The sequence below is a fragment of the Myotis daubentonii genome, chromosome 12 (genome assembly GCF_963259705.1).
Source record: "Myotis daubentonii chromosome 12, mMyoDau2.1, whole genome shotgun sequence".
NCBI classification, from domain to species: Eukaryota; Metazoa; Chordata; class Mammalia; order Chiroptera; family Vespertilionidae; genus Myotis; species Myotis daubentonii.
In genome coordinates this window covers 60,767,302-60,790,231 of record NC_081851.1, presented here as the reverse complement: position 1 = coordinate 60,790,231, position 22,930 = coordinate 60,767,302, and the positions used below count along the sequence as shown (strand labels likewise).

General features: G+C 39.4%; 1 protein-coding gene across 3 annotated transcripts in view; it reads right to left on the bottom strand.

Moving 5' to 3' along the window:
* SOS1 (SOS Ras/Rac guanine nucleotide exchange factor 1) overlaps positions 1-22,930 on the bottom strand; it is a 113,155-nt gene that overhangs the window by 5,907 nt on the left and 84,318 nt on the right. For 2 of the 3 annotated variants that reach the window (XM_059660049.1, XM_059660050.1), the window contains exons 15-20: positions 22,281-22,400; positions 14,473-14,635; positions 13,660-13,777; positions 8,302-8,474; positions 7,975-8,091; positions 4,979-5,243 (exon numbers count right to left, since the gene is read on the bottom strand). In XM_059660049.1, coding sequence (XP_059516032.1) covers positions 4,979-5,243; positions 7,975-8,091; positions 8,302-8,474; positions 13,660-13,777; positions 14,473-14,635; positions 22,281-22,400 — 956 coding nt within the window. The remainder of the gene's footprint in view (positions 1-4,978; positions 5,244-7,974; positions 8,092-8,301; positions 8,475-13,659; positions 13,778-14,472; positions 14,636-22,280; positions 22,401-22,930) is intronic. The other variant, XM_059660051.1, reaches the window with a different exon arrangement.

Sequence of the window (22,930 nt, the reverse complement as noted above, 5' to 3'; positions counted from 1 at the left end):
GGCCAGCTGAAAGCAGGTATCTGGGGTTTATTTATCTTCTATAATTGAAACTTTGTTGCCTTGAGTGGAGCTCAGAGCCGGCCAAGACAGATGGGAAGCTTGGCTTCCTCCATCACTGGGGCATCTGAGCCTCCTGCTCGCTCCAGCTCTGTGGCTGCCGGCCGCCATCTTGGTTGGGTTAATTTGCATATAGTCGCTCTGACTGGCTGGTGGGCGTGGCTTAAAGAGTAGCGAAGATATGGTCAATTTGCATATTTGTCTCTTTTATTAGTGTAGATATTGAAAATGTTCTTGGGGCATACATTCTCATCATAAAATAACTACAGCTTTCGGTATTACCAAACAAACTTGAAAGTGATATAACTTTTTCCCTTCTATATTTTTGAAGATTTTAAAAAAATCAATAAACATTTGTTGCTTAGATACATTTTATACAGGCAACTCACTGATAAATTTAGAATTTCTAATTTCAGCAATGTTAATTCTTTTAAGAAAAGAATTGAAAAATCATAAAAGCCAAGGCCCCAAGAGCAGTAAAGTAGAAAAAAACTGAGACAAAAGGTTAATCTATACTGGTTTTAAATCAATATAGTTGTTTAGTTTGGACCACTGCTTTTTAGTTTCTTTGGTCAGAACAAGGATAATTTTACGTTTCAGGTTCAGTTGGCTACACTATTAATTTGATTACTTCTATAGATACAATGGTCTTATTCCCCAGAAAGCCCCAATTTCAAATAATCAAACATTATCTCCTTTCCATCTGTACTGATATTTATTTGGAGGCCATAGATACTAAAGGATAGCAATCCAGCTAATGCTACTAAGTTATCTCTCAGAAGATTAAAATTCATTTTTATCCTTTGATATTAAATGAAGCTGTTGCTCTGTCAGTGATTCTCTTCCCTACTTATTAGGCACCTATGACATACAGGGGTTAAGGGAGTATCCAGCTCTAGTATTTACCTGCTTCTGTATTTTACACTTAGAAAGGAAATGGTAGAACATGGTAGTATACTTAGAACAACATAGAAATAAAACAAAACACAAAGCTCATGTCAGCTACAAACTGCAGGCTTTTAGAAAGAACGATTACACCTATGCATACAACCTTGTGCACACCGACGTGGACTTGGCTTTGATCATATTCATATACAGCACAGGCTTAGATCCATGCATTTGGTAAATTTGGGGCACTTTACTGATTTGTCGCTTTAAATTAATTGCTTGGTCTCACTGCCTGGAAAATGCTATAAAAAACCCCTCTTATAATTATACATGTTCTAATCAAGAAATAGATACTGGAAATTCTTGTCAGCTAGGTACGAAACACATTTGTTGATAATGACTTAGGAATGAAATGTAATTAATTTTAAAACATAGTATTAATTTGTCCAGTACAAATCCCAAACAATAGAATAGTGGTTCCCAATCTTGGTTACACATTAGAACCCTCTGGGAATTATAGTATACTGCCATGGTTGAAACCACTGTTGAAGATACTCTCTAATTTATAAATGACTCATTCTTGAAATAGGAACAAGCATTTCCTATAGAAAAAAAATTATATGAACAAGGATAACTTCTTAAATTCACAAAAGCCTATTAAGTGCAAATGTATTTCAGATTAGAGACTAATCACCTACAACAATCTTCTATAAAGAAAATCTGTGCATTCCATGAAATGCTTGCACTACACCTTTTCTTATCAAAACTTCCCTGATAAGGGATGGAGCTCATGTGTAGTACAAAGATCAGGTCAGACCTTCGGCTCCCTTTAATGCATTGGTTCTCGACCTTCCTAATGCCGCGACCCTTTCATACAGTTCCTCATGTTGTGGTGACCCCCAACCATAAAATTATTTTTGTTGGTACTTCATAACTGTAATTTTGCTACTGTTATGAATCGTAATGTAAATATCTGATATGCAGGATGTATTTTCATTGTTACAAATTGAACATAATTAAAGCATAGTGATTAATCACAAAAACAATATGTAATTATATATGTGTTTTCCGATGATCTTAGGCGACCCCTGTGAAAGGGTTGTTCGACCCCCAAAGGGGCCGCGACCCACAGGTTGAGAACCACTGCTTTAATGGCTAGGCAGCCTTCAGCAGGAAGGTATAAGAGCACTTCATCCTCCTCTCCTCCTTGCTATAGTAGCAGAAACAGAGCAGAGAGCTGGGTGGTCTTTCCCTTTACCAGCCACTGTCGTCATCACCTCAGAGGTAGACCTCACTGGGACAAGGTGCGGAGCAGGGCTCTGATTTGGAGGGTGTATGTAGCAGCACTAAATAGGTGGCCAGTTTCCTTTCCTCTCTGTCTTCACAAAGCTTTCCATGGCCATTCTTGCCCATTCTGTAATATTTGTGTAAATTCTACAGCATTTATGCCTTCACTACTCAATAGCATTTTGCCAAGCACTTACACATCTTCTCTGGTAAAACTTGCAATCTCACTGAGAGATGAAAAATAATCACACTGCAAAGAGAACCATAACATTTAACAATGGTTAAGCATTTAACTATGATTATCTTTGTACTATGATTATTTTTTTTCTCTCTCAGAGGTGTGTTTGGCAAGGAGTGAGATATATAACAGATACTGGCTGAAAAAATTAATTATTGGTTTTAAAGTAAATTATTTTGGAAAAGAATGGCAAGAATCAAAAAAGTACTATTATAACTAATCAAAATTCTAGCCAAACTTTGCCTTTTGAAAAACTTAAGCACTGGAACTTTCTGCTGCTTTGTATTGAGTGGAATATGTTCAATGACATAAGAAGGCAGACACAGCAGCTCTTGGCTGCCAGGCCATGGGGAAACAAGGAAGTAGGTATTCACTATGATGGTGACACAGTAGCAAGTTGGTGCTCTGGTGAACCCCTCCCCACCCAGTACTAGCAGATCTGTTGAGCAGACGTGGGGTCTCGAGCAGATGAGGACCTTTAATACACATATGCCACTGGTAAATCTTAAGTAAGGGACTGAGCATACAGATGGTTTTATATTATGCTGGTTTATTTTATTTCAAAATCAGTTATTTTAAATGTTATTGAGAGCAAAGGGAATAGTAATAGGGTTATCTTTATCACAAAGAAAAAAATTGAGAAAACCCTCAGGCTACGATTATAAAACATAACTCCTGAAACAACAGTTTCTCCACTTGTCCGGCTATTTAAGTTAATATGGTTCTCCTGTCACCTATGACAAAAGCACTGATCCAGAGCACTGCATTCCAAACCATTCCTCTTCACTGTTTGACTCACCATTTAGAGATTTAGTACTAATAGGGAACGTAATGTGCTTATCTCCAGTTTTTCCATCTTTTCCATTTTTAGCTACTTCTTAAACTAAGAGAAGTAAAATTTGCAATTAATGGCTTTCATATGATTTCAATAATTTATTTATGTGGGAATCTTTATAATGTAGACCTTAACCATCTGCCCTAGGGAAAAAGCCCTGCAAATAGTTAAAATGGGTCAGAATAAATAATTATTTTAGGCCAGGTATACTGCAAATAGAGTTGGTTTTATTTTATTACTTAATTTAGGTGGTTGGTGAGTTGGGGAAAATTAATGGGATTTTCTTAACCTGGTGTTTATTTGAACATATCATCAAAAATATCTGAGAGCTTACTATGTGAATAACATGACTCCATAATTCTCAGTAGCCAAATAAAGCCAAGAAGCAATACTTCTCAAAACAAATACACTTTAGGTGGTATAAAGACAAGACAAACTGCCCGGTAACTACAAATATATGGATGGATAATACAGGAATAAATAAATAGAATTCTGGGTCAAATAAAAATATATATACTTCCAAAGAATAATTTTAAGTTAATTTTTGTTAAAAAGTTAGATCCTCTGAGTTGGAAGAAACCTTAAATCCAGTTTGATTCCCAGAAGGCTCAGTAAAAGTATTTTACCTAAAATCAGAAAGCACACTAGCAGACTGGAATGACAAACCAGATTCCTAACTGCTGGGTCAGTGCTTCTCAACCTCCGCCCCCTGCCTCTGAGTATTGGGTTTTATTCCGTCAAATAGTAGGGTAGAACTGGATCTGCACAATGAGCTAATCAGCCAATGGGAGGAACATATGGAAGAGGTTGTGGAGGTTAAAGGTGATTTGATTCAAGTGTTGATTTAATAATGAACAAGTGAAAAAAGGTTGTGTGTTTTTAGAGCTTTAAAAGTCTGAAACTTATTAATTAATAGGAGTAGGGGGATCTATATATAAAAGGTAGCTCCCTAAAGCAGTGGTTCTCAACCTTGGCTGCACATTAGAATCACCTGGGAATCTTTTTAAAATCCTGATTTCTGGGCCTCATCCTCTGGAAATTCTGTTTCTTTGTTATGGGGTGAGGCCACCACATTAGTAACAAAGAAACAGAATTTCCGGAGGATGAGGCCCAGAAATCAGGATTTTAAAAAGATTCCCAGGTGATTCTAATGTGCAGCCAAGGTTGAGAACCACTGGTATAGACTGAGAAAGGTTAAGTAGGAGCTTGAATTTGATACACTGTGAAATTAAAAACTACAGAGTCTGGTGGGAAGGGAATGATGCACTGAGTAGTATTCAAATATAATAATTTTGGAGACAGCTTTTAAAGCCCGGGACTAACATTCCTTGTAGGTTTTAAGCATTAGCTTTGTTTCCTCTGGATAGGACATACGCATTTTAAGTTCACCAACAGAAAACAAATGCTCAAATGAAGTTGAAATTAGCAATTTCATACCAGGTCTTTTGGTAAAATATAATAAATTTAAGGAGGACTGTTCCAACCAATTTTTTAAAAATTATAGATTGCTAGAGTTTAGAATTTGTTTTCTATTTTTATAATATCTTTTGAAATGGCATTCGATTTGTCTACAAATTTACAAAAAATAAAAAAAAATTATACAGATCCTTTTTTACCTCTAGCACATATAATACTAACAATTAATTTAAAGCACTTAAAATTTTAGCACCTACTTGAGTGAAAAGGGCTTGAATGATCAGAATCAAATACGCTGCAAACATCTGTGGTACTAGAGGCACCAGAAGCAGGAGGAGGTGTTAACGGTGTTCTTGGAGAATTTGGTGCAGATGCTGTACTTTCTGTTTCACTTTCAGGGATCCTACTATAACTAATTTTTCTTGGCTCCTGCTGCAGAGGTGTGGGATGTCTCATGGTACCTGGTCTTGGGTTTGATGGACGAACACCAGGAGATTTTAGGGGATAGTTATATTTTTTTGGCTGTAGACATAAAAAACAAACAAAACCCGTAATACTTACAACACCATAATAGAAAGGAAGCTTTTTCTATATGTCTGGTAAAATTCAATTAATATCTAGGAAAATCATATACCATCAATAAAGAATTTACACAATGAGTTTAGAATTTGTTTAATATCCCATTTCCATAAAGCTTTGGTTATCTAAATTATTAGGGAATTAATTTCTTTAAATAATTGAGTCTTAGTCCTATAAACACCAGAGTATTTGTTATTTTAATATTTTTAGATGGAAATCTTTCTAAGATATGCTGTATATTTCTCTCACTTTTTAAACAGACCATGTTGAACTGATTTAACCTTCCTGGAAAAGCCAGGATCATTAATATGAACTACTAGAGGCCTGGTGCACAGATTTGTGCACTACAGGGATCGGGCCAAAACTGGCCTTCCGACATCTCTGAGGGGTCCCAGATTGCAAGAGGGTGCAGGCCAGGCAGAGGGACCCCCCACTGGTGCATGAATCCATGCACTGAGCCTCTAGTATGTATATAAAATCTTTGGTTAATTTCTTCCCACCCTCCCCTCTCCACCCTTCCCTCTGAGATTCATCAGTCTGTTCCATGTTTCCATGCCTGTGGTTTCTGCTCCTAAATCAGGGGTCCTCAAACTACAGCCCGCGGGCCACATGCAAATACAAATATCGTATTTGTTCCCATTTTTTTTACTTCAAAATTAGATATGTGCAGTGTGCATAGGAATTTGTTCATAGTTTTTTTTAAAACTATAGTCTGGCCCTCCAACGGTCTGAGGGACAGTGAACTGGCCCCCTGTCTAAAAAGTTTGAGGACCCCTGTCCTAAATTGAGCGTCTGCCCCTTGGTGGTCAATGCGCATCATAGCTACCGGTTGGCTGGTCACTTAGGCTTTTATATATATAGACTAGAGGCCCAGTGCATGAAATTCGTGCTTGGAGGGGGCGGGTCCCCTCAGCCCAGCCTGCACCCTCTCCAATCCGGACCCCTCGGGGGATGTCCAACTAAACTGGCAGTTGGGCATCCCTCTCACAATCCTGGACTGCTGGCTCCTAATCGCTCACCTGCCTGGTCACCACTAACTGCCCCCCCTGCCGGCCTGATCGCCCCCAACTGCCCCCCTCTGCTGGCCTGGTTGCCCCCAACTGCCCCCCCCCCCGCTGGCCTAGTCGCCCCTCTCTGCACCCCCCTGCAAGTCTGGTTGCCCCCAACTGCACCACCCCCGCCAGCCTGGTCGCCCCTAACTGCCCCTCCCCCCTCGCCAGCCTGATCGCCCCCAACTGCCCCCCCCCCCCCGCCAGCCTGGTTGCCCCCAACTGCCTTCCCCCCCGCACCCCCCGCTGGCCTGGTCGCCCCACGCAGCCTGCAGTTCAGTTGTTTGGTCCTGCCGGACTGGTTATAGGCAACCATCTTGTGAGGATGTGAAGGTTAATTTGCACATTACCTCTTTATTATATAGGATGATACCTTACTTTTTTTTAAAAAAATATATATTTCTTTATTGATTTAAGAGAGGAAGGGAGAAGGAGGAAGAGATAGAAACATCAATGATGAGAGAGTCATTGATTGGCTGCCTTTGCACGGCCCCCACTGGGGACCAAGCCCGCAGCCCAGGCATGTGCCCTTGGCTGGAATCAAACCCGGGACCCTTCAGTCTGCAGGCCAACGCTCTATCCACTGCGCCAAACTGGCTAGGGTTGGGATGATACCTTTCTATGCTGTAATGCAATGATGCGATCAGGATCACTTGAACTATTTTCAAATGCATTAAACTGCCTGAGTTTTCATTTGTGTTTATGTTAGTTTTATGGAGCTTTCACACAGAGTGATCATTTCTCAGTGATATCAGCGTGCCTAATTGGAGCAGACTATTTAACTATTTCCCATTTGCTGTGGTTAATCCACCTTTTAAAAATACTGTGTTAGGCCTTGAGATATATTCATGTGAGTTAATTACATATATTTTAATTCACAGACATTTTGAGATTTATCTTGGTTACTTAGAAGCAATTTACGTTTACTTCGTGATTCTTGACTCTCTGAATATGAGGGAAATTACATTCAGATCAATGAGATGGTGATACTGTACATTAATTTGGCCAGGCACTGATAAGTAATTAAAAACAATGGAAACTTTATTTTTACCACAAAATTATCTTTAGCTACACCTTATGAGTTATTTTTAAAAGTCATAAGTACATTTATTTATTGTAAGTGAATTAATATAAATTAATCAATTTTCCTGCTCTTAAAAAAAATCTTGAGCCCTAGCCAATGTGGCTAAGTTTGTTGGGCACTGAGGGATTGTGTCTAACTATGTTTCACTCTCACATCCATGTTTGTCTCTACCTCTCCCTTCCTTTCTCTCTAAAAATCAATAAACTATTCTTTAAAAAAAAATTTTTTTAAATCTTGAATAATTTTTTTTATTTAAAAAAATAAAAACTTTCATATTTGCCTAATTTCTTCATCTATCATTATCAGGATTTATTCAGATTAATACTAATTCTCATTTATTTTGAGCCAAGTGAAATATTCCTGAGCATATTTATTAGGCACTTATTCATTACTTTTATCCATCACATAAGCACCTCATCCCGAACTCCTTTGTAGAAAATTAATCTGTATAACATATATGGTAGTGATGGTATCACCAAATATAGATGACAACTGAAAAAATATATAAATGTAAAAGAAATATAAATATATGAATGCTTACAAATCTTGGGAGAGGCTTAGGGTTTCGTGGTTCTATTTCTAGGGATTTGTTGAAAAGATAATCTGTAAATTCTTTTTCCATACTATTTCCCATTGGATTCAAGTTTTCAAAGAACCTCTAAAATAAATGCAAAGAAACAATTATTAACATTAAATATTTTAAATTGAGTTTCTAATTCATGAAAATAATTTAAGAAAACATTTAACATAAGAAAATTTGAATTATTTGTTTTATTTTCCTTTTTTGCCTCTATAAAATAAACCTGCCTTTCATCAGGCAGCTTATAAACTTAATCAGAAAAATATATCCTCAAATAATTCAACTTACTTTGATATCTGATTCTACTCGTAAACAATAAGGCTGATTTTGGTACTGCTGGATCTCTCCCGTTATTTCTGCTACTTTCCTCCTTTTGCTGAAGTTTATAAGCTCTTTTCCATGCCTTTTTAGGACCTCAGGGTTGCCTTCTTCTGTTTTCAAGATATTAGTTAGATAAATTCCTAAAAGATATAATGAAATTAAGGATAAAGAAGGAGAACACTAGTTTTCTTTCTTTCTTAGTAAGTGTGGTGATTTTACACTATACCACCTCAATCACCAAAATCAATGAGTCAAGGCACAGATTTCTATTCTATGAAGAAGAACAAGCTAAGTAAATAGTAAGAGAAGATTTTTATGAGTATCAAATTCTTCTGTGACAAAATGAAGTTTTATAACTACCCAAGGAAAAAAGAGACCAAATTTAAGAAAACTAATACATTTTTCAGTAGGAATAACCAATTTTCCATACCTGCCAAACCACATATTATTTGATATGTCATGGTTTTATAAAAGGAACTTTAAGAATAACCCATCACTAATAACACGCAAAAAGGGAAAAATGTTAAGTTCAGAGAATCGTATTTTTTGCTTACTCAGCTCTTGAGGCCTCACCAGAGGTTGTTAGGATTTGTAATTCAGAGGGAGTATTACTAGTATTTGGATCAATTCACTCATGGACATGTGGAAGGATCTGCAAGCCTATCAAGCATAGGAGTACATATAATTTATGTACATTCTGGTCTTCAGTATTTCTAGAATTAGTGACAAGCTAATAATTGAGCTCCTTCTCCTCTTCACTGCAGGCTGTGAACTGGATAAGGAGAATGAACAAAATAACAGGCACTTTAGTTCTATACACAGCTCTCTGTTGCCAGGAGCACTTTAGTTCCTCTCTGGCTCCACCATAAAGGTTCTGGAGCCAACTCTGCTGCTTTCTACTGTGTGATCCTGTGCAAGTTAATTCGCTTCTCTGTGCCTTGATTTTTTTAAAAATCTATAAAGTGAGGATAACAGGGTTATTGTGAGAAACAAATGCATATATAAGGCTTAGAATAGGGCCTAACAAAAAAAAAATAAATGCTTAATTAGCTATGGTTGTTATTGCTGAAGCTATTGATGCTATGGACCTATTCCCTTATGCTTCTGCCTTTTCTCCTAAAGTACTGACTGTGATGCTTTGCGGGGGGGAAAGAGTGTGAATATCTGAATTCATTCACTCAGTATACATGTACTGAGTCTCTGCTGTGTGACAAGCACTGCATTAGGTACTGCAGATCTAAAGATGAACAAGACACAGTCCATGACCTCAAGGAATTCAGAGTTTTGAATGTGGGCTCCTACAGTACAATCTGATAATTGCTATATTAATAGTAATGCATTAGATGCCATGAGAGCAGAAAGGAGGTGTACCTAACTCTGCCTTGAGCTAGTAGAAGTAGAAAAAGCATCACAGATGAGGTGAGGCTTAAAATAAATCTCAAAACATGAATAGAAATTTAATAAGTAGAACAAGATGTAAGGGCATTTTAAGCAAAGCAGCAATGTGTACAATGGCACTGGTTTGTGATGAAGCTTGGAAGGTATACTCAGAGATGGCATATTATTGTATGGCTAGACCACAGGGATCTGATGTGTGGGGAGAAGAAAGAGTGGCAGTATATGACAGCAGACATAGGCAAGGGATTAGGAATTCTAACGCCTTCTCTGTCACTTCAGGCTTTGCATTGGATGAGGAGAACAAACAAAATAACAGGCACTTCTGTTCTAATCATATATTAGCAGTTCTAAATGCTTTTGTGGTACAAGCATACTTTTCAATACTGAAATTTTTGGCCACATTCTTGAAAAGCTTAAACGACTTGAAATCAATAGTAAATAGTCAGCAATAATGAAACATTATAGACATCAATGCATGTTTGATTTCAGAAAGTATCCAGTTATGTGGCTGAATGACTGAATGGGTGGTGGTGTAATGACTGACTGGAAACATGGGAGATAATAAGTTATGAGATGTTGTAAGTGTCAAAAGTATATTTGAATGAAGTTGCAAAAATGCTTACAAGTGGCATTTTGGTAGAGCTCAGGATGAAATTTGGAAATTATTTTCTAACAAATTAATGGCCAGTTAAAAGAGAACAAATGACAAAAGAGGGGGTGTCCAAACTTTGTTGACTGTTTACTACATCAGTAAAAAATGTTTAAGCATGCATCCTCAATATATATATAAACATAATTTTTGAATAAAAATATAGAACAAATATACTGTTAAAGCTTAATTTTTTCAATAGAACATTTTATATACCCTGTGGAGACAGTTGTTTTAGGGAGAGAACAGAGCATTATGACATAAATAATGAAGAAGGGTGAGGTTTCACCTTTTTGCTCATGACTTTCCCAGCCTTGCAGGAAAGAACAGTTGCTCAAAGTTTTAGGTTTCCATAACACTTTGTTCAAACTTTGATTTATACAGCTCTACAATACAGTATTATACCTACTACATGGTACTGCAATTTATTTTTCTGCTCTTTCAAGGGGGCTTATCGAGAGTAAGTGCCGGGAGCCGGTCCATCCTTGCTGTTTCAAGGGACCTGGCATATATGGCATACGGTTCTTAATATGTTTGCTCACCTTCTTGGCGCTGTGTTTTAACCAAAGTCACCTCTCCGAGAAAGGTTGAATCCCCAGGTAGGGATTTTCCCCTGAAGTTAGGGAGGGAATAAAACCCCTCAACTAAGTGCCAGGCGGGTAATTAATCCCTTTAACTACGAACAATCATGCTTAAACTACATAATCTTTTCCCCCTGGAATGGAGATAAGAAACGCCCTAACCTTTGTAATAGAGATTGATAGGATTGAATCAACTGGTATAAATACAGTTGTAACAAGACAGAACTCAGAATCTAGAGACAGAGACAGAACTCAGAACACAGAACCAGACAGCAAGAGACAGAACTTCAGACACAGAACTGAGAACACAGGGCTTGGAAGACAGGACCAAGAGAGACAGAGCCTAGGCACAGAACCTACACAGAACGTTCTCTACGGACAGAAGAACTTCGCTGGAGAGAGCATGCCGGAGGATCCTGGAGAGGGACTGGCCTCGGAGCCTAGAGACAGAGCCTAGCGGGAGAACATGGCAAGGGATCCTGGACTGAACCTGACTACAGAGATTGGCAAGAGAACCTGACTAGAACCTGGACACTGAACCTGACTGGAGTACCTGTACAGAACCTGGCTGGAGACCCTGACAAGCGAACCCGGCTATGATGATCAACTGAACGCTATCTCTGTATCGTTCCTTCCTCGCCGACTCCGTCTACGCCTTTGGGAACCCCTGGACCTGCTGGGGTTGGACCCCGGCAAGTAAGGCTATTTTTTATTTGCCTCTCTAGTCTAACACCCAGCCCAGGGCCTGACAAATCACATGGAAGCATCCAATAAATGTTTCTGAGTGCATGAAAAGATGCAAGAGACAGTAAGTCAATTCCAAAATGGTAGGAAAGCAAGAGTGGAGATGACGCAAGCAGACAAGAAACAGAGGACACAGAATTAGAGCTGTGGGAAAGGAAAGAGCAAAGCCAGTGCCACAGGCTTGGATGATGGTGCAGAGAGATGAGATTTGGTTGAGGGAGAAATCAACATCCTTTAACCTTAGAATAAATGTCAGCATATATATTTTCTACCTATCAGTAAAACATTTTAGTGTATGGAGAAAAAGTGGGATATAGACCATAGTATGCCATAGCCTTGGAAGGAGAAATAGCCTGACTTTTATTCTTCTTTATTTATTTACTTACTTACTTTTATTCTTTAAATGGTGTAGTGCCAGCAAAAGACCTGAATAAAAATTCTGGTAAGAGGAAGAGGAAGAGGAAGTAAGAGTCTTAGATACTACCCCTGACCCTCCCATACAGGAGAAAAACAGTATACAGAGTTAAGGATAAGAATCTGGAAGGAGTATAAGTGAGACAGAATTAAAACTAGATGGAAGGAAGAAGCAGCAATAACATATGGGTCTACCTAGTGGGTCAGAACCATTAAAAGTGGCCTAACTTCAGGGATGATAACATTCAGTTTGGAATAGCAAACCTCTTCCTAGTGCAGCAGAATCGAACACAAATAGTTCAGATAAACTGCCTTAAAAAAGCAGAGGCTCAACAATCAGGAAGATAAGCAGAAATGGGTAGAAAGGTTGTCTGTATCTCTCACCTACCTACACATGTCTGTCTTCACTCACTAAATCATACACAATGAGTTATACTCTAAATACACATCTGAAATGTCCTGTCTTCACAGGACATGTTATGAAGAATAGTTATTTTATCTGAAAGAGAGTACTTTGGAGAGTTCAGTTTGTGTGAATAAATGCCCACCAATCAGGTACTGGGATAGCAGGGGCCAAATCATGAGTCCAGTGAACAGGACCTGAGGTTTCTTTTCACTTCTGTGTACCAGAGGCTGTAGGGTATCATGAGTAGCATGACTCTGAGCCCAGTAAGTACTATGCATTTTTCACTTTTCCTAAGCACCTGGACACAGTTCCGGACACTTAGTAAGTAACCAAAAATATTTGTTGACAGATTGAATGAAATGAACATCAGACCTCCCAGATCCTTCCTCAGATTCCCTTGTATAAACTGGCACTATAGTCAACACACATGTATAAATCTTAATGTTTTACCAGAAAGGGAAAATAAATGAACTCAATAGTTTTATCAACAATTTAGGAGGGCAAAATCCTCAGGAAAACAAATAACTAATGATAAAAAATAATATATGACATAAAAAAAATCAGAGAGAATAATGAAGTTTAAGATTTTATCTTTTTGGAGATATATAAAATATATAGAGATAGATGAGGAAATGGCTAGGAGAAAATATACCACATGCTAAAAAGACTAAACACCAGACATATATTAGAGATCATAACTGTTGTAAGCATTCAGAGGGAGTATCATCAGAACACATATACAGGCAGAGAAAAGAAACCAGTGTGAAAGACAGCACTATCAAATGGCTGCCCAAGAGGGAAATAAAAAGGGGAATGTATATATTAGGCTTGATCTTAAAAAGTTCTAGTACAGAACAATTCTAAGGTGACTCGGGTGCTAAATATAGGGTGTCCCCCAAAAATGTATATACACACTTTGAATAATTATAAAGGCAGTGTTTATTAAAATACATTTCATTTTCAAAATTGAGCTATCAGCTATTAAAGTATATATGTATTTTTTTGGGACACACTGTATTTGTTAAATAACTATTTTCTGCTGATATATTTACACATGTAAACTCAGTCATTTAATGAAATAAGTGTCTTGTTTTATCCAGAAATGCAATAAAAATTCAAGAAGAAATGCTCACCAAAGAAAGGCACACATGGTGGATTAATAGACCTGAGTTTTGCCAAATATTTCTTATAATGATCTTCACTTAATTCATGAGCTTCTTCTAAAATTTTCTTTTGGCGACTTGGTATTTGCTACAATAAAAAAAAAATATTTAGGGAGCATAAGTTTACAAAAGAAATCAAAGGTTTTTCCAAAAATTTCCAGGCTAAGTGTAAAGCCCAAACACAACTGTATCAGCTTGATTTCAAGAGTAATAATACTGGCTCAAAGAGACTATCTTCATTGGCCCTTGTGCAAACTTAAAGGGGTGGGTGTGTGTGTGTGAAATCTGATTTCTCTCACTATCTTCACCAAATTATGTGAGCATAATTGTACATTACATTACAAATTAAGTGCTGAAAGCATTTTCTTCTGTGAATGCATTTTAATGAGAACGCCTAATTTAAAAAGAACAAGCAAGTCAATTCAAAGTTTAGATAATTCCATCTTTTAAACAAGGGGTCCTCAAATTTTTAAACAGGGGGCCAGTTCACTGTCCCTCAGACCACTGGAGGGCTGGACTATAGTTTAAAAAAAAAAAACTATGAACAAATTCCTATACACACTGCACATATCTTATTTTGAAGTAAAAAAACAAAACGGGAACAAATACAATATTTGTATTTGCATGTGGCCCACGGGCCGTAGTTTGAGGACCCCTGTTTTAAACTGTTACTGGAAGACAGGTGAGGCACTTAAAAATTAAAGATCATAATTGTTAAAATCCTGATTCGTAGAACAGGAAATGCAGTAAGTTCATTAAAATAAAACACCTATGCAAACCTACCTCAAATGTGTGGTCTAGCCTGTAAACAGGTGATGAGTTCATAGCACTGACAACCTCAAGGACACCATTGAAGTTGTTCAGCTCTTGAAAGACTTGCAGAATCTCAATTATTCGACTCACCACAGCTACTCTTTCTTCTAAGTTTTCAGTTTCTACAATACATCTGGGAATCAAAGACAGAAATTAATTTAAAAATGTGGAATTTTCCCAACAAAGATATGGGTTAAAGAATTTAGTAAATAATATAATGTGGAGTATGGAGAGGCTATCAGTGTAACTGTAGAGATTATATATTCAGAATGATAGTTGAATAGTAGGAGACTGGCAGATAAAGCAGTGACTTGATAGGCAGGCATGCTGCTCTTTACTCTCTTCCAGACTAATACCATCAACCAGTCAATCATTTTCCTATGTATTTGGTGCATCCTCTCTCAGCATTAGAATTAACTGATGAGTCTAACATGCTGGTTTAGGGGATGTGGGTGTGTGCTAGGGGAATTTATTCTAGAGTGCAAGAATTCTGTGCTTCCTACTCTTCATCTAATTGCAAGATTTTAGTGATTAATTTCTTCCTTTGATATCAGAAATAATTAGCTACATTTCTAGGAATAGCTCGTTACATAAGCATTATAATGTAAAAATTCAGTAGAAGTATTTTACCACAATCAAGAATAAAAATGTTTGCCCTCGCTTGTTTGGCTCTGTATTAGAGAGTCGGCCCAGGGTTGTAGGTTCGATTCCTATCAAAGGCATGTACTTCAGTTGCAGGCGTGCTCCCCACCCCAGTCAAAGCACTCGTGGGTGGCAACCAATTGATGTGTCTCTTTCACATCAATGTTTCTCTCTCTCCATCTTTTCCTTTCCCTTCCTCTCTCTCTCTCTCAAAAAAAAAAAAAAATCAATGGAAAAATATATTCAGATGAGGATTAACAACAACAAGAAAGTAAAATTTTTAAAAATTACATGGGGAAAAAGTCAATGAAATAAAAGCACTTATATATCAAAAATCATTGGAAAGTGTATATATATCTACACTAATAAAAGAGAAAAATGGTAATTGGCATACGACACTACCCTTTTCATTGGCTAATCAGGGCTATATGCAAACCACCACCAAGATGGCGGTTAATTTGCATATGTAGGCACAATGCAGGGAGGCGAAAGGGAAAGCAGGAAGAAGCCCCCTGCCACTGACAGGGGCCGCCTTTGCCCTGCCCCTCAGCCATGATCAAAGAATCAGGCGCCTTTGCCGCCCTGGCCAGTGATAGCAGGAAGCAGGGGTGGAGCCAGCGATGGGAGCTGGGCACGGTCGAAGCTGGCAGTCCCAGAAGCTAGGGGTCCCTTGCCTGGGCCTAAAGCGAAGCCCATGATCGTGGGGCCGCTGCAGCTGCGGGTCCCCGCTGCCCGGGCCGGACGCCTAGGCCAGAGGCGTCAGGCCTGGGCAGGGGCGGAGCCTGCCACCGCGGGGAGCTGGGGGTCCCCTGCCCAGGCCTGACACCTCTGCCGGAGGCCTCAGGCCTGGTCAAGGGGCCGATCCAGTGATTGGTGATCGGAGGGTGATGAGGGTCAACTCCTCTGGCCGAGGCATCAGGCCTGGGCGGGGGGCTGGGGGTCCCCTGCCCAGGCCTGATGCCTGGGCCAGAGGCATCAGGCCTGGGTGGGGGGCGGAGCCGGGGATTGGGGGGATATGATGGTCCCCTTGCCCAGGCCTGAAGCCTGGGTCAGAGGTGTCAGGCTTGGGCGGGGGGTGGAGCAAGCGATCAGAGGGAGATGGGGGTCCCCTGCCCAGGCATGATTCCTGGGCCAGAGGCCTCAGGCCTGGGCGGGGGCCAGAGTCAGTGATCGGGGGGAGATGGGGGTCCCCTGTCCAAGCCTGACACCTCTGGCGGAGGCGTCAGGCCTGGGCAAGGGGCAGAGCCAGCAATTGGAGGGGTCTGGGGGTCCCCTGCCCAGGCCTGATGCCTGGGCCAGAGGCGTCAGGCCTGGGCAAGGGGCCAATCCTGTGATTGGAGGGTGATGGGGGTCAATGCCTGAGGGCTCCCAGTATGTGAGAGGGGGCAGGCTGGGCTGAGGGACACTCCCCCCCCCCGCCAGTGCACGAATTTCATGCACCGGGCCCCTAGTGTGTGTGTGTGTGTGTGTGTATACATACATACATACATATATATATATATATATTCTGGTAAATATCTAAAAGGAAGTGAACATAAATTCCTCAGTGAACATTTACTCTCCATTTCTAATATTTGAGAGATTTACTAATTATTTATCAGTAAAGAAAAAGACATTTTAAACTTGGTTTTCAATAATGTAATGTCAAACACCTTATAATCCAAGAAAAAAATAGAACACATAAATGGGGAAAATAAAAATAAATCAAAGTTAAACATTTTTTAAAATGTAAAATTTCAGATTACATCATACTCTGATGAGGCTGGTCTGACACTAAGAAAAAAAAAACCATTACAAAACTATCACAATTTGCCTTATTATCAAATTAAACACAACACATGTATGTGTTTAAAGCATTAGCTAGCCCAGTTAGTGTTGCTCAGTGGTTGAGCATTGACCTATGAACCAGGAGGTCATGGTTCAATTTCTGGTTGAGTACATGCCCAGGTTGTGGGCTCGATGTCCAGGTTGTGGGTTCAATTCCCAGTAGGGGGCGTGCAGGAGGCAGCTGATCAATATTTCTCTCTCACCACTGATGTTTCTATCTCTCCCTTTCCTTTCCTCTTTGAAATCAATAAGAAAATATATTTTTTAAAAAAACATTAGTTAGATCTCTACAACTGTATCATACTAGAGGCCCGATGCATAAAATTTGTGCAAGTGGCTTGGCCCTCACAGCCCCAGCTTCATCGGGAAGGTCGTCTGGAAGGACATCCGGAAGGTCGTTTGGCTGTCTGGTCCAATTAGCATATTACACTTTTATTATTATAGATTTTGGGTAGCTAGTTAGACATTTAAAAATGTGATAAGTATAATGTATTTACATCTTTCATGTAACTATTTCAGTTGATATTAACTAGGCATACAAACAGACCATCTGTGCAGCTTTTGTAAAAACCAGGTAAGTCTGGAGTGATTTATTCATAGGTGACCACAATTCTAATGCACATCCATGGCTAAGAACCACTGTGGCAAATGAACAAGAATCTTTCACACTGAAAAGGTAGATATTGGAACGCTTGTACACTGTTAATGGTGGGAATGCAAATGGTGTAGGCAGGAAAAACATTATGGAGGTTCCTCAAAACATTAAAAATAGAACTACCATATGATTCAGCAATCCTACTTCTGGGAATTTATCCAAAAGTATTGAAATCAGGATCTTGAAGCTATATTAACACTCTTATGTTCATTGCAATGCTATTCAGAATAGCTAAGATATGGAAACAACCTAAATGTCCATCTATGGATGAATGGATAAAGAAAATGTGGTATATACATACAACAGAATATGATTCAGAAGGGAATCCTGCAGTATGCAACAAAATGGATAAACACTGAGAACATTATGCTAAGTGAAATAAACCAATCACAGAAGGACAAATACTGCATGTTTTATCTAAAATAATCAAATCCATAGAAGCCAAGAACAGAATGGCTTCTGTGGTTGCACAGTGCTATGGGGAATGAAATACAGGGTGTGGCTAACCAATATGTATAAAATTTCAGTTATGCAAGATGAATAAATTCTAGAGATCTGCTGTACAACATTATGCCTATAGATAACAATGCTGTGTTGTACGTGAACAAAATCTGTTAATAGGGTGAATCTCATGCTAAGTATTCTTAACACAATTTAAAAAAAAGAAAAAGGAAAAAGAGCAGGAAATGCATTCTCAGGAATCTTTAAAAACAATAAAACAGAAATGAAATGGTCCCTATGTTTGATCAGTTATGTTTCCTCTTTACAGACATAAGTTTTACTTATGATGGAAAAAGTCTTCTGCATACTGAAATGTAGTTATTTAACTTAATGAAGAAATAAGGAAACTACACTTAGAGGGCAAATTCTAACGTCTTACATTTTAGAGGCTGAGAAGAAATAACATAAATATAAGGAAGTCCTAACTTTCAGATTACTTGGAATGCTTTTTTTATATTTAGGAATCTCTTTCGGGTCTTTAACCACATTCTCCCTTATGTTCCAGTCATTCCCTTATGTCATTGGTCTCTTGTTCTTGTAATTCCAATATGATCTATGGAAACCTCATATAATCCTTATAAAATATTAGTCAAATAGTTGTATTATTTTTATTCAGAAAAAAATATGGCCAATACATAAAACTCCAATCTCTGATCCCAACTATAAAATTGCTCTGAGGTGCCTTGGCTAGTGTTGCTCATTGGTTACAGCACTGGCCCATGCACCAAAGGGTCTTGGGTTTGATTCTCAGTCAAGGGCATGTACCTGGATTACAGCTTCAATCCCTGGCCCTGGTCGGGGCGCATGCGGGAGGCAACCAATTGATGTGTCTCTCCTCTTGCCTCCCTCCCTCCTACTCTCTCTAAATATCAATGAGGAAAATATCCTCAGATGAAGATTAACAACAACAAAAATTGCACTGAGATTCTGGACTTCTGACATAACAGTGTAAGGAGCTCTGTTTATTCACTTCTCAGTGAAACTGGTGAAAAATTATGTGTGCATATATATATATTTGTAGATACAGATACACACTTATGTACATATACATACATACCCATAAATATTCAAAGTCTCTGGAAATGGCCCTCTGAGCAAATAGTAAATGAAGAAATATCTATTCAGGAGAATCTACAAAAATTCAGTAAGAGAGAGGCAAGAGTTTGTGGTATTTGAACAAAGACTGCTTTCTCCCCTCTTCCTGCCAGAGAACCTCTGGGGGTTGTGGGGCGTAGTGGTCTACTGCAGACTGCTGCAGCCAAGAACACAGCTGCCTGTCCACCCAGCTCCCAGCTAGAGGGCTTTCTTCCCTGGAGTAGCAGGACTTCAGCATTTCACTCATTCTGCTCTGAGCTGCTGGCTGCTGAGGCTAAGTCCCAGGTGAGTGCAGCTGAGAAGTGGGACTCCTTTCTCCTGCATAATTTCTGTGGAGGGGGTCTACCTTAAATGTGGCGTACTGAAAATACTGGGAAGATAGCCATTCCCTGTTTCCTGAGGCAGTGGTTCTATGCCAAGAGAAGCAAGCCAAGAGGACCTCAGGCTACTGTTCGTGTGCATGCATGAGAGGGCTTACATACCCCACCACCACCACCACTAAGCACTCAGCTCCTAGAGCAAGAATGTCAAAAAAATTTGCCATTGTCCCCAGTTCGAGTCTAGGCTCAAATAGATAGCTCTAATCTCTTATCATTTAAAATAGTGTGGAGAAGTTTAAACCTAAGGGTGCTCTCAAGAACAGTGAATGTTGTGATGAAGAGCAATTGGGAGATTTGTAGATCTAATGAAGGTACAGCCTTGACTTTTGGCCAAACTAGTTTGCAGGAGAAAACTAGAGAATAAGGCAGCTGGGAGGAGCCCCCCTGGGGTCAGAACAAATATCAAAACAGAGATTTCAGAAACCATTCCTTCAAGGGAGATACAATATGACTGGATTACTTTGTAGAAAATGTATGCCATCAGGGAATTTTTGGAGTTTAACAGCTGGGTGTGGTCAAAGACGGAGTGAAAGAAAGCCCCACCTTTGCCCTGCCTTCTCAGGGTGACTGTGGGCACGCACACCCTAATGTTCCGCCAGAAGAGGAACATCTCAGTTTACTATCTCAGCATGGGGGAAGGTCTGAGGAGAACAGGCTTCACTAAAATAACCCAGCTAGTCACTGAACAAACAAATAGTAATGATAATAAGCCCTGAGGGATAGGAATAGCTAAAATATCAAGTTCCAACAAAAATTAAGAGACATGCAAAGTAACAGGAAAGTACTACCTTTTCACTGGGGGGAAAAAAAGCAGGGAACAGAAACTGTCTAGAGGGAGACCAGATGTCAGGTTTAACAGAAAAATATTTCAAAGTAGGCATTATGACTATGTCTACAGAACTAAAGGAAAGCATGATTTAAAAAAGAAGACATGATGACAACGTGCATGAAATAGAGAATATCACTGAAGACACAGAATTATAAAAGGAATCAAATGGAAACCCTGGAACTGAAAAGTACAATAATTAAAATAAAAAATTTACTACAGGGGCTCAATAGTAGATTTGAACTGGCAGAGAAATAATTAGTTAACTTGAAGATAGAGCTATTGTTCAAAAGTGAAGGCAAAATACTTTCCCAGATTTAAAAAAAGGGAGAGAATTTGTTGCTAACAGACCCACTGAACCAGAAATACTAAAGGAAGTTCTTCAGGCTGAAAACAAGTGACCCCAGATGGTAATATGAATCCACACAAAGAAAGAGCACCAGTAAAGGTAATCATGTGATTATATAAGACACTATAAATGCTATTTTTTCTTACTGTTTCTCTTACGTGATTTAAAAAACAACTGTATAAAATAAGGTGTATGTAATGTATTGTTGGGCCTATAACAAAGGGAAGTGTAATATCCTATATAATAAAAGACTAATATGCAAATAGACTGAACAGCCGAACAATGGGTCACTATGACGTGCGCTGACCACGAGGGGAGCACGTGGAACGCGGCGGGCATCGGCCATGGTGGGATGGTGGAGCAGGTGAGCAGGGGCGCCAGACCAAGGCGGGCACCAGTCGCTGAACCTCTGGTGGTTACTGAAAGTTCTTTGCTCCTGTGTACCGCGGTCCCACCCGGTGCTCACACCTGCTGCTGGCGCCTGGCACCAGCCCTGATCACTCGGCACAGTCACCAGGTGCAAGTGGCGGCTGCCAGCCCTGATCACCCCTCAGGGCTTTTCCACCTCCCCCTGCTCCTGAGGGGCGATCAGGGCCAGTAGCCACCGCTCGCACCCGCTGCCAGTGATGGCCTCATTCACACCCGCTGCCGGCAATGGTCCCACTCCCACCTGCTGCCGGCACCTAGCACGGGCCCCGATCACCCCTGAGGGCTTCTCCACCTCCCCCTGCTCCTGAGGGGCGATCGGGGCAGCAGCCACCACTTGCACCCGCTGACGGCACTGGCCCCGCTCGCACCTGCTGCTGGCGATGGCCCCAATTGCTCCATGCTGTCAGCGGGTGTGAGTGAGGCCAGCGCTGTCAGCGCATGGCAATGGCAGCAGTGGGAGGGGGGCTGCTGGCAGACAGGGACCTGGGGCCACAGCAGGAGTGGATGGGTGGGGGTGTGGAGGATGGGCCAAGACCCGCCCCTGGGCCCACAGTAGCCTCACAGCCCACAGTTCCTTTCAAGGTGCATGAATTCGTGCACTGGGCCCCTAGTATTGCCATAACTGCACAAAGGAGATGGGTAATAATAAAGCTGTAATGGGCTAAGAAAATGACAGCAAATGGTTTAAAGCAATAATTAAAACAATGTATTGTTAGATTTGCATCATTAACTATATGTAATGTGTATTACAATAATATCACAAAAAAGGGGGATAAAGGAAATAGAGCTATATAGGAGTAACATTTCTATACATAACTGAAATTAAGCTAATACAAATCTGAAGCTGATCCTGATAAAATGTATATGGTAAACTATAAAGCAACCACTAAAAAAACCCATCAAAATTTTTTAATGAAAAAATTTTAATGAAATTAAAATGCTACATTAGAAAACTTCACTCAGTGCAAAAATAAAGAAGAGGAACAAAACAAGAAGTGAGACATATAGAAATAGAATTGCAATGAAATTTATATCTGATTGCAATGAAATGTTAAGAATGTCAGTAATACTTACTTCTCAAACCACAGAGTGAGATTAGTGGTGTGCCGGATCATTTTCAGAAGATTAGGAGAATTAATTTCTTTGTCTTCTTTTGTCCACACACTTCCAACTAATTCTGATGGCTGTACAGCTCTAAAATCATCAATACATAATTCTATATGATACTTTCCCCTCAGTATATTGTTTTATTAAGTAAATAAGTAAACAAAACTAAATTCCCATATAAACTTTCCACTTATATCAACAGAAATGTTTATGACAAGATATAACAAAAATTTTAATTATGCATCTTTTTATATATATTAAACATATTTTTATGCACGTACCAATGTACTTTTATTATTGCTTTATAGTAGCTTTTTGCTTTGGGCAAGGTTGGGATTTCTTCATAATATCTTTCCCAGGACTTACAAATATTATCTAACAAGTTTGGGGTAGTTCTTTTAAGTAATGATATATCTGTTAAAATAATCAGCTCACTGAGGGCATAGTAATCACTACAGTTCAAAAAATTTTTTTTCTCCCCTCTAAAGGAAGAGGGAAACTCAACCACAAAAGAGTCCTGGGAAATAAATAAAATAGATTGTAACACTGATTTTTGAGACTTAGTAATGATCTTTGTTGGAAGGAGATATGTAAATTTAGTCCCTTTCTTCATTTAG